General features: G+C 34.2%; 1 protein-coding gene across 1 annotated transcript in view; it reads right to left on the minus strand.

The window, feature by feature from the left end:
* ZPBP (zona pellucida binding protein) overlaps window positions 1–12341 on the minus strand; it is a gene marked incomplete at its 5' end in the record, with an annotated part of 24010 nt that overhangs the window by 3138 nt on the left and 8531 nt on the right. Inside the window, 4 exons of the mRNA XM_010290715.1 lie at window positions 3097–3274; window positions 4905–4975; window positions 7569–7787; window positions 9370–9513. Of these exons, the coding sequence (XP_010289017.1) occupies window positions 3097–3274; window positions 4905–4975; window positions 7569–7787; window positions 9370–9513 (612 nt within the window). The remainder of the gene's footprint in view (window positions 1–3096; window positions 3275–4904; window positions 4976–7568; window positions 7788–9369; window positions 9514–12341) is intronic.

Below are 12341 nucleotides of genomic sequence, written 5' to 3' on the forward strand. Positions count from 1 at the left end.
GAAAGTAATACAATTTGATGTTGGTTTACAGTGAAGATAAACATGTAATTAATTTGAAAGCACCCGATATAACAGCACATACAAATGTAAAAAACTATAGAAGACTAAGATTAGAATGAAATTTTTAAGAGTACTGAATGATGCTTAAAAGGGAAATAAGAGTTGGAGAGAAATTGCTAAACGGATTACTCATGAGCTTTCTCCTAGACAGACTTTACTAAATATTTCCACTAACAAGATTACCAGAAAAAGTCCCAATGAACTATGCTGACAACAAAACTGGGAGAAGCTGTGAATAAGGACAAGATTTAAATAGGCAGGAAGAAATAAAAAAATGAGAAGGGCCTGTATATTTATTTTATTAAAAAGGACTGTGAGCACAATCAGTCACAATGAAAAGGAGAAGCGTTGTACTGACACATCATTTGGGAGAGAGGTTCTTGGGATTGAAAGAAAGCACTAATGATGTAAAAGACACTGGTAGGAGCTCATCTGAAATACCATGTTAAATTCTAGTCACCCCTGTGCAAGAATATTAAACTCAAAATTGGGCATGTGAGATACAGGTTTGCTGAATGCAAACTCTTACAAAAGCAGATAGAAAGTAGCTGACTTGGTCTGATTATAAAATAGGAGACAAAAAAAATCTACTTAAGCTAAAGAGCATTCTCCCCATCAGAGCAAATGAGTGTGAACTTTCCATTAATTAATTTAGATTGAAAGATTGAAGTTCTAACTACAAAACAAGAGTAGCTAAAGAGAACAAAACTCCCAAATAGTTCTAAAATGGACCTTAGAACTGTTTTAACTGGATTACAGGAGGTGGTTCCTGCAACTACAAGGGAAACTACTGGATAACCCAAGAAGTTGAACTCTGCTGTACTTCCGTGGAAATGTGTTTATCAAAATGTGTCTATGAGTAAGTGCATGTTTCAGAAAAAGCTCTCTCACTAACAAAGACGTAGGGAAAATATTTTATTTTCTGTTTAAGTAACAGATCTAGGGATTTTAGCAAATCACAACTAATTCTCCCCTGTTAGCATGGTCTCCTGAGAACTACTGCATGAAGTTTGAGGCTTTGAAAACAAATGTAGAGAACCTATAGTGGACAGTATTCACACCGAACATAGGTCTATCAAACACGACCAAAAAGACTGAACTTGAGGTGATACAGTTCAATGAAGACAATATCAGAAAAAGAAAATGGACAGAGTCTTCTAGATTATACAAAAGCTATTTCAAAGATAACAGAATCATTTCCAGATTTACTGAGACAGAACAAGAAATAGCAGATACATACTACGTCAAGGGAAATTACATAAATACCTTAGAAAAAAGCTTTCCAATGGTGAAGATGTGCAATACTGAGTTATATTTCCTTGGGAGTCTATGTAGTCTTCTGAGGTTTTAAAGGTTATGCAGGATACATCTGTCAGGAATAACTGAAACTCATACCTTGCCTTGAGGTAGAATGATAAGCAGAGGACCCTTTCACTTTTACTGCCCATGATACCGTGTTTTAGATTCTGGGAAAAGAAATTACTAATTTTACCAAGAGGTCAGCTAAGGAAAAGAGTATATGTTTGAGCATGCTGAATGCTCAAATGACATCCTCAATTGTGTAAAGTAGTAATCAGTCAAGTTTCAGGGGTGACTCTTTCAGATTCTTGGGTACCTCAGATGTGAAAGCTTGCCCCTGTATCCGTCAAAGACATGACTGTTACAATCCCAGCTGAACAGGGGTCAGCTTCTTGGGTTGACACTGGTGTAGGGCTATGTAGTGTTTCTGTCTAGTTCAGGAAGTAAAGGAGCATGGTAGCTAAGAAAACTATTATTTTTTACTACTTATGTTAAACAGCCACCAGAGCGAAAATGAAAGTTTTGTTTTGAAAAAAAAGGAATACAAATTAGTTTAGAATGGAGTAAGGTATTTTGGGGGAAAGTCCAAAACAAAATTGCAGTCTGTACAAAACAAATCATCCTAAAGAAGCCATGCTTTTCTAAACTTGATTTTCATGTACCTTTCCTTGAAATCGTGTGCAATAAATTCTGTGTTACAATAAATGTAATAAATTTGATATTTATATATATCCCTTCCAGATATTTTTCACTTTTTCCTGGAAGACATGGACCAAAAGTTCCTTCTGATGAAGACAACAAATTGGAAAAAACGATCATATATGGAAACATTTTGCATGTTCTGCAATTTTTGAGTTGTCTCTGTTTTCTTCCATATTCTTATTATCTGTTTTCAAAGTGTATTCCATTCTGTAAACTGTCATTCAATATGTAATTCAATGTTTTCGTCCACCATTTCTAGGTCTGTAGGGAATCAAGCTTGACTACAGATTAATTCTCTATATGTCTTGTCTTCCATTGTTCCCTTGAGGCTTCAGGCTCAATATTTGGGAATCATATGAGTAACCTTTTCTTGGGCAAAACGCAGTCTGGAAAAGCTGCTCTTTAACACCAATCCACTCCATTTTAATATGAGGATTGACAAAAATAAAATTACCAGAATTCATTCCCCCCCTTTCCTTATTCTTCCAAATGGCTCACAAATATTTACAAATTTAGCTTTATTTTGCAGAGCTATACAGAGTGATTATTTTATCTGTTATTCTTACTTTACTCAGTTCTGGAATGTAGCATTTAAGTTTGTAATTAGATGAAAGCGTTGCATTATTATGCCCCCTATTATAAGCTTAAGAACAAAAATAATTGTCTTGTTTGTCTCACTGTAGAACAGCACTTGAAACGTACCTTGTCAGATTATAGATTTTCTATGCTAATTCCCAAAAAATGCCACTGCTCTCTTGAGGTCTGAACTTCATCTGATTGATTTTAATTTAAATCAGTCCATAGAAATTGTGAGTCCGGCTTAAAATCTAAATCAACAAGGTCTTACAAAAGTTCTACCCAATTACTAACCTGATCTAATACTGGTTACCTTGACAGACTTGACAGGATCACAGCCCAAAACAGTATGGCATAACAATTTTATAAAGTTAAATAGCAACGTACTGAGTTCAATCACAGAAAAAATCATTTTAACAGCATTTAATACTTTGTACAATAAATGAATTTGTCACTTACCACAACATTCTGGACAGTCTGGGTGTATTCGAGCATTCATTCCATACCCTGGATAGCAGTGATGAACCCATACCATTTGCAGAGTACCTTCAATGTAGTATATTTCAGGCAATGGTTCCGAACTTTTCCTGCTAACTTCCACTTGTTGCTTAAAATATCTCTGTATAAGATGTTTTGCCTAAATTGAAACATAATATTTTTTCAGAATCTTTGATGGAAAGAGGTCTTGTATTCTTTCAGAGTACAAGAAAAGACAAAAGAATGTGAGCATGTGTTAAGGTTAAGATTTAAAGGATGTACCACTAGATCTTTTGACTGTAGCTGAATGGAAACAGGAGGACAATCTGATATTCTTGACTATGTTGTTTTTAATTTAGATAAAACTTGATCAATTAATGCAATGTCTTTGAAAGTATTCAGGATTATACAAATAGAACTTTAAAAGCTAATCCATGGCAATTTTGCCTACATTAGACATCTGTAGCCCAACATAAATAGACTTGCAGCTTTCCCATCTACATAGGTACTATCATTTAGGTCCACTTATATTTCAGACATACTTTCCATCATTATTAGCTATTTCTGTTCAATAAAAAGAAAATGCCAATGGTCTCCTGATGCCAAGTTAAGTAAGGGGATTATTATCATATCAATCAAATACCATCATGAAGACTAATTTCATTACTCCAAAAGATTTGCACAAATACAATCCTAGATAGGAAAAACATTCCTTTCAATCAGTGCAGAACCAGCACAGAATCACAGAGATGTTAGGATACAAGGGAGCTCTATTCCATCTCATCTACTCATCTCCCTAGCCAAAGGCAATGTTTATTTTAAAAAATCCTTTATTTTCTCAGGAATTTTGGACCATTTTTTATGAAGTGTCTTCCACTGGAATATTAAGTATATTAAATCATAGTTAAAATTAAAAATGTGCCTTCTAACTGGCTAAAATATATAAAATATGTAACAAAAGAAAGACCCATTAGCAATCTGACAAAGTCTAACAATAAAAAGTATCAATGCTTCATATCCAGACAGTCTACGGGTATTAATTATATATATATATAAATATATAAATAAGAAAAAAACCCCTTTTCAAGGCTTTCAAGGTGCAGTACACACACAAATTGGCAAAACCAAATTTATTCATGCTCTCTTAATTCGATCCTCTTGTATATATGAAAAAGATGAACTTTGATCATGAGCTTTCCCCACAGATTTAGGGGTTTTTTCAGTGAACAGGATGGAAGCTGCTTAATGAGTACAATGTTATTTTAGACTCCCTCACTGCTCCACTGGAATCCCGAAGCATGATTTGCATACCTGCTATTTCTTGGTATTCCTCCTATACTTCCGTTCCCCTTTAGCCTTTCCCCTTTAATAACCTCTGAATTAACAGTTAACCTAGTAAGCAAGACTCTGGCTTCTGGTTCTCTACTGTAAGAGCCAAACACCTTCAAGCAGCTAAAATTCTGCCATCACTTTGAAGTGATGGAAAGGCACTCACATTGCAAAATGGCATGTTTAATGTTTGTAAGATAATACATGTTCAAAGTTTCCTGATTGTCTTGCCACTTTTCATACTCTTAATATACTGTCTTTAACATAGACTGATAGTGTGATCTCCCTTATCCATAATGGCAATAGAATATTAGTAATTTTAACTGATACAAACTTTATATCCACTAAAACTTTTATATCAATTTATTAACTTGCTAAATGGAGTATGTTTCATTTTTTATGTTACTGTACTTTATTGTAGAGTAGCTTATTATAAATGCTAGTTGATCCACCTACTGTACCTTGTTTAGTCTATGAGATGCATCACAAGCATTTTGCTGACATAGCATGTTGTCTTTGTCTAAGGAAGCAACTGTAACAAAACACAATCTGTTTATAGGAGAACAAAGTCAATAAACATTTATTTTTTTATTTGCTGGTTTAAGATTCTAGTCAGTTCTGATGCAAATATTTAGGACTTTTTACCATATCTCAGATGTCTAACTTGCAATGATTTAAAGAAATCACAGAGCTTGTCTTCTTACAGATACTACACATCTCTGTCTTAATTTTCAGTATACTTAAATATTTTATGGGAACTGTCATTTATTTGTAAATTCTAATGGCAAGGACATGTATAATTCTGGACTCTTGCCCAAATTATAAATATTTGAATCCTTTCAACAGAAATAAGCTACTCCCTCTCTAATTACCTGCCTGCTGTAGCAGTTTTATGAAGCTGCAGGTTTTAAAACAGTCATCCAGGAACCCTAACAGTTTAAGCTTCTGACTATTCCTGCAGCGGACTCAAGTTTTCTCTGAAAAACAATCAATCAGGGCAATATCTAGTGCTTTTAAAGACATTCCCTGCTCCCTGCCCTGCACAAACCCATGAGTTCCTGAGCCTCACCCACTCAACCCTTTACATTCTCATACGAATGCCTATGACACATAGAACCGAAGGAAGACTTTAAGTACGGACTGAAGAAAAAGTGTAGTTACGTTTTAGTAATCATTTGTGTGGATCCACATTCTTTATCAACTGACTACTACTAACATTTTATGGTGAAGGCCTGGGAAATAGTTAACGAAGAAGCTGCTGGACTGCTCTCCAGAACTGACATTAGAGTAAGCTGCCATATTAAGAATAAAATTGTCTTTCAATATGTGAATTTAACTCCCTATATTATAAGCTTTACCTACCTCTGTCATGGAAGTAATTCTGAAACACCACATGGGTTGGGAGTTGGACTAGATGACCTTTAAAGGTCCCTTCCAACCCAAACTGTTCTATGGTTCTATAAAATGCTACTTAGAAGTCAGAAAGTACTTTCTAAGACTTCAAGCTACTTAAAAATGTGTAGTTTACCACTGAGTCGTATCAAAGTTTACACCCACCTAAATCTCTAACTGGAGAATTTCTCCTCCTAATGCTCAAATAGTCTATAAAGCCTGCACATTAGCTAAATCTCATTTACGTAGTTTCAGTAACCTTATAATTAACCTTAACTAACTACGCTATCAGTAATGAGACTCTTCAGATATGTCACCGCTATCCACTACAAATACAATTTTCAGAGAAATACAACTGACTAATAGTTTCATTTGGTTTATAAGCAATTATATTTAATTTTTAAGAAAATTAAACTTGGAAAGTGGAAAATGAAGCATAACTAATATACTTTGTTCAGAAAGGGATCTTTTCAAATTGCATGTCTTGATACATAGTGGCTAATCTAATACAATATATGAAAACAATAGCCTTTTTAGAGCTGAAATAATTAGAAACAGTAAGTTCAAGAAAATATTGCAGATGTTTTTACGTACATTTATCTCAACAATTATAAATAGCTTCTCTTTGGGTTTTAGATATCTCTTTTAATAACAGAAAGTACTTCAAGTGAACGGAATGTATATTGGGACTGTTTTACAGGTTCCTTCAGACCTTACTCACAGCGTAAAGGAGTTGAGACTTTATTTTCATATGATTTCAGTGTTCAGAAGGAATATTCTGAGAACGAGTCTCAAGAAAAAAAAATCTCCTTTGGATTGGCATGACACATTTCTGACTTGCAGAATTAATGCCTTTAGTGAAAAGCTGGTAATGGAAACATTTCATGAAAACAAATTCATGTTAAAGTGAAAATATATTTTTAATAACTAAACTTTATCAAAGTAACTAAGACACTGTGAGGTCTTCATTTATGTATAAACATAAACTCATTTATGTGTAAACAGATCCAAATACCAGATGTAAAGTTTTATAATTATTACAATATGTAATTATACTCGCTAAGAATCCTTAAATATCCCATAATTTGGTGACATCTTCCCAAGCCATCTGATGATTTGCTTTAAATCAAGGCAACTCAGTATTTTTTGGCAACTCAGTTTTACCCTGGTCTCCTGTAGGATCCTTCTATTTTAAAGAAATGGAAAATTATGAAATCTCCCTCTTTTATTGTTGCCACTTAAAGAAGAAAAAGTACGGAGGTTCATCCCATTTAAATTTAGTTCTTGAAAATTAGACATCCAGTCTTAGAGTGTCATTTGGAAGCGGTTTATAAAGATGAAAGCACATCCATGGAGTGAGTTATACACCTGTTGTAGATGGCTAGATGAAGGTAATCTGGGGAGTTATAGAATACACTGTATCACCTTCCTTCCTATGTTAATGTGCAAGAAGGGACACAGGAATGTTTTATGATACAAAATTAAAAACATATAGATCTATCTACAGCTATAAAAAGTTCTAAAGCTCTTCAGAAATGTAAAATATGCAATTTTCAGTAGATCAACTATCTTTTTGATATTGATGTGAATTTCACATGCAATACTTTGAAGCTTTTTTACAATCAAGAAACTTTCTTATTAAACATTTACAGTATTTTCTGCATAGAAGCAGTAAATACATCCATTAACTATAAAAATTCTAACCATTCTTTAAAAGCAAGGCAGATTTTTACCTGAAAATGTAAAGAATATTTCATTCTGTAGACCTCCTCTCTGCATTTTTACATGATGGCATTCTGACCTAATTAATGTAACCTCACAAGAAAGTTCAGCAACAAGTTTGCTTAGCATCTGAAGCAATGCTTTCTCAAAGGAAGTATTATGAGAACTATTGCAGGGGGCTGCGTGATACTGGGCTGTGAACTCACAGTAATTTTTTGGATCAGAATAACCTGCAGGAAAAAATGCGGAAGATGATGAGGAACATTTATGAAGTAAAAAGAAGAAAACTAGTTTGTGTATTTGAAAATAAAATTGCCAATTTAAAACCTTAATTTATAAACAAAACCTATTTGGCACCCCCCAGAGAATTTTTAATGATAAAATAGTATATGCTGGGCCAGTTGGAAACACTCAAGAGATTTTTACAAGTCTACATTTTTATTTATATCCATAGGTAAGTCTTAGTCTTTTATAGTATTTTTTCAATTTTTAAACCAACAGGAGATTACAATAAAGGGATCAGGATTATGAAAGCTAAGGTTAAGCATATCTTAAAATACCCTTTAGTATGTGACACAATATTCCATCTCACATATGGCCAGTTATTGTAGTATGTTATATATTTTTTAGTCAACTATCGTAATAGTATTTTAAAGGGCTTAAAAACTGAATCTTCTTCCCCAGAGATCAATAGAAGATGCAGCTAATAAGATGAACAGGAATTCCTTCTCTGTGAGCAGAAGTAACTGCAAAAGCTTCCATATAGGTATGAAATTTACTTTTATGGATGGATCAACTATATCACCTTTACTGTGAAGCTAAATGCACACCTGGGCATCTTTCACAAATAAGCCAATGTACCATAAAATGTGTGCTTCTAGTTATTTCATGATAATCACTCTACTTACGCAAAGCCAAGATCAACAGAGCACAATGTTAAATCGAAAATAGGAGTAAAAGAATGAAGAACAGGGGTCATGGTGTGGGTATAATCACAGAAAGAAGGAGGTGGCAGGGAAGCAAGAACAAAGGAATAGAAACTGAACCAGCTGAAAGAAGCAGCAGGACATCCAAAATACGGTACCCAGTTAAGACAGATCATTAGATCCTTTACCTTACTTCTGCCTCCCCCATTTCCTTTCTCTTGCTGATACATTTTCCATAATTTTTTGTATATATGTATGAAACTTGTATTTTGTATGCTAACATTCAGATTGGATCCTTACTGAAGGATGGAAGTCTGCATTACTGAAAACTGTAACCTTTTCCATCAATACTGTTTCAAAGAAATTTAGTCCTTCCCAGCTCTGTCAAGCAAGCTAGCTGCTAAAAGTCATGGTTATTCTATATGAAGGCTACTGTGCTAAAGTAAAGTTAATTTACATCAGCAGTTAATTTAGGTTATTGTGCTCTACCATGTTTCTAAATGATCACTGGTACACATTTTAACTCATACACATTTAATCTCATATAGAATAATTCAGTTTTAAATTATACTATTTTAATGTTATTAAGAACTATTGCCTATTCAGCTTGTTACATTTCATTATGTTTTATGTTTCTTTTTTAAAAAGAACTGTATTCATTAAGTTTCTCAGTCAGCCACTGAGCTTCATTTAAGGCTCTGTAAATGACATTAAATTAACTGCCTGGTAGTAACTAATATTAAAAACAATGTCCCAGAGAAACAAAATGTCTTTATCTCTGCAAATTAAATTCTAAATAAACCTACTTATTTAAAAATAGCAATACACATTTAAAAAATAAAACTTTTCCAAGGCAACAACACACTTACCTGGATAGATAACTTACCATAAATAAGATATTTTATTACGAGGTTTTTATCAGGTTGCATTGCTGTTAGCTTATAAACAATGGAACAAGTGTAAACTCCACTCAGGTTGAAGTGTCTCAATATTAAAGTTCCTGTTGGTGATATTTGCACATTGCTATTTTCTAGTAAACACAAACATGAAATAAATTTAGTTGTCATCATGAGAAAATGCACAAAGTAAGGGTCCAAATGGTTATTTACTGTTAAGCTGTGCACAAAATAATATTATGGATTCAGCTGAAGGCACAAGACTCAGAAACTGAAGGTCACTGAGTGTCACTCAGTTCAGCATGACACAAATATGCCTTATTGCTGTTGTGTTTTTAAGTATTGGTTGACAAAGGAGTCCTAGAGACCTGTTTTTATTTGATCTCAGACATCTATTGTTCTCTCCAATAACCACTTCCAAGAGCAAAAAACTCCCAGAAAAAAAGGGCAAAGTGGGCATCTCTTTATATACCTCTTTATGGTCAAACTGAGCACTAACCTTTCAGTCTTCAGGAACTGCGTCATGGATTAGCTGATGGTGGTGTTTAACATGCAGTAAACTTCAAAGTAGGCAAGACAGGAAGTTCAAGTTAAGCCAGTATTGTATAACAGACCTTCCAAAAAATTATATGTATATTCCAAAATGAGACTCATGTATGTTTAAGATTGTAAAATAACCCTTCTATATGGAAAGATTTGCATTGTTATGGTAGCCAAAGTCTTAACATAACTCCTTATCAAGATAGAGAGGAAGTAGGATCCTACTTCAAAGGACAAACCATGAGCATGGTTCTTTAACTTGTTTTTTAAAGAGAAAGGAAAGCATTGCTTAAGGTCAGATTGGGGCACTGATGATGAGCCATACAGTTGTCCCATGTAGCCTGCATGTGGGCTACATGATGACAGCTGATGAGTCCTTTTCCGACTTGAAAAGTCCTCAGGCGGTAATACAGATACAGGTTTCCCCAAGAGTAATATGCAGCCCATATTGCTGGCATCTGCCAAAGAAACCCTCGGGAACCACTAGATTAGAGTTGATTATAATGGGTAAAACACTGAACTTTATTGATAAAATATTTTGAGAATGAATGTTTGTTTCCATTTTCAGATGCCAAAAAAAATCTTTTTAACATCTTAAATAATTTAGACCTTTTATGTAGACGATGGAACCTTAGCCAATTAGTGTGGTGTTGAAAGCAGCGTATTTTTAGACTGAAAAAATCAATGCTAAGGACATGAGATCTATACTACACACATCTTAGGGCTTTTACTTCAGAACAATCCTAATCTGGTGTTACAGATTGAGCACACATTAATTCTTGAAGCAAACCTTTCCAATTAGCTTCATCCAAAAGGAATCCAGTTTTTGCACTCAAAGACCAGACCATGATACAAACAAAATGTGGTAAGTGGGTACAGTCAAGCAATTCACTTCAAAGCCACACTCTTATTCAAATGAACATGTTACTATAGATGCACGCTAATTTTCCTGGTATGCAATTTTAAGAAAGACACTGGGAAAAAAATAGCCTGATTGAAGTGCATCTTTTTATATACTTGGCAGGAGGGTGTAGGACAACTTTGTTCCTCAAGAAAACATTTAATCTTTGAATTAACTTAATTTTGTCATATATATCACTATGTTTTAAAAAAAATTAAGTGCTAGTAAAAAAAGAGTACTATTAAAAAGGCTGAAAGTGCAAATTCTTTGACAAGAAGGGTTTGGGTTTCCATATCAGCCTAGGCTCTCATGTTAATGGCACACTGTCTGTCATTTTTTGGATGATGAAGAGGTTTTTAGTCTGATGATGAACTACTCGGGATGCTAAGTCTATAAACTAGGATGTCATTTGCTACCATATGCTGGAACAGCTATCAGATGAATATGAAAAACAGCATAGATTTAAGAACTATAGTTCTGATCTTTGGCATATGCAACTGCTCTGTATGGGCCAAAAGCAACAACACCATTAATTGACTGGGTAGCTGGAAAACCTTTAAGATAATCAAAGATAGTTTTGCCCATACTTATAAGTGCATTACTGAACTGCAAAGATGACAAGAAGTCTGCAAAAGAAAAATCTTGGAAATCCAGTGAAGAGATCTCGTCACAAATATTTTTTGAAAGTACATCAGCAGAAATGGAAGAGTAAATTGTTCTTGTGGTGGACTGAGTCACTGAATTTATTATAGAATTTTTATCCTACCTTGACTAACAAATGCTTCATATACCAGCAAAGATCAGAAGGTTTACATAGTAAACATTAATTATTTTAATGGTATGTCTGTGTGTGAACCTCCTTTTGGATCATGAAATCAAGAACATGTCATGTTGTTGTGTTTTTTTTTTTCCCCCTAGTGTTGTAAAAGAAACCACACCTTGCTCCATGGGATTATCTGGATGAATACTGCCTATTCAGATGAATTTGGGTTCACAAAACAGACTTAGCTTTAAAATGAAATTTTAAAAGTAATGAAGCTATCCACCCTTTTCTTAAATCTAATGGTTTTTTTTCCATTTTATTCCTCTGCAGCAGGTTCAGTAAGACAGGTGAGCAGGATTTCACATCACATTTTGTGATGTGAATTACATTATAAGATTTAATGGTGGTTTGGTGGGCGTGGTGGTGTTTGGTTGATGGTTGGACTTGAAGATCTTAAAGGTCTTTTCCAACCTTAATGATTATGTGATTCTGTGAATATGTCTTTATTACACAGGAGGTATTTCACATGCATGATGGATAAAAAAGCAGTGTGATCAAGTTCAGAGGTTCCCTGGAGTCAGTGAAAACTAGCATGTTTTAAAACAGAACAGAAGTTCTTTTTTAATTCATGCTAAGAGAGGAACAATTCGTGCTAATCGAGACCATTTTCCAGGATCCTCAGGAATCTAGAAGGATGCAAAATAGAGCTATTTCTGTGAGAATTATGTTATGGAGACTAAATCTCTTAACTTTCCCTA

Source organism: Phaethon lepturus, unplaced genomic scaffold, assembly GCF_000687285.1.
Source record: "Phaethon lepturus isolate BGI_N335 unplaced genomic scaffold, ASM68728v1 scaffold5617, whole genome shotgun sequence".
In the NCBI taxonomy this organism is placed as follows: Eukaryota; Metazoa; Chordata; class Aves; order Phaethontiformes; family Phaethontidae; genus Phaethon; species Phaethon lepturus.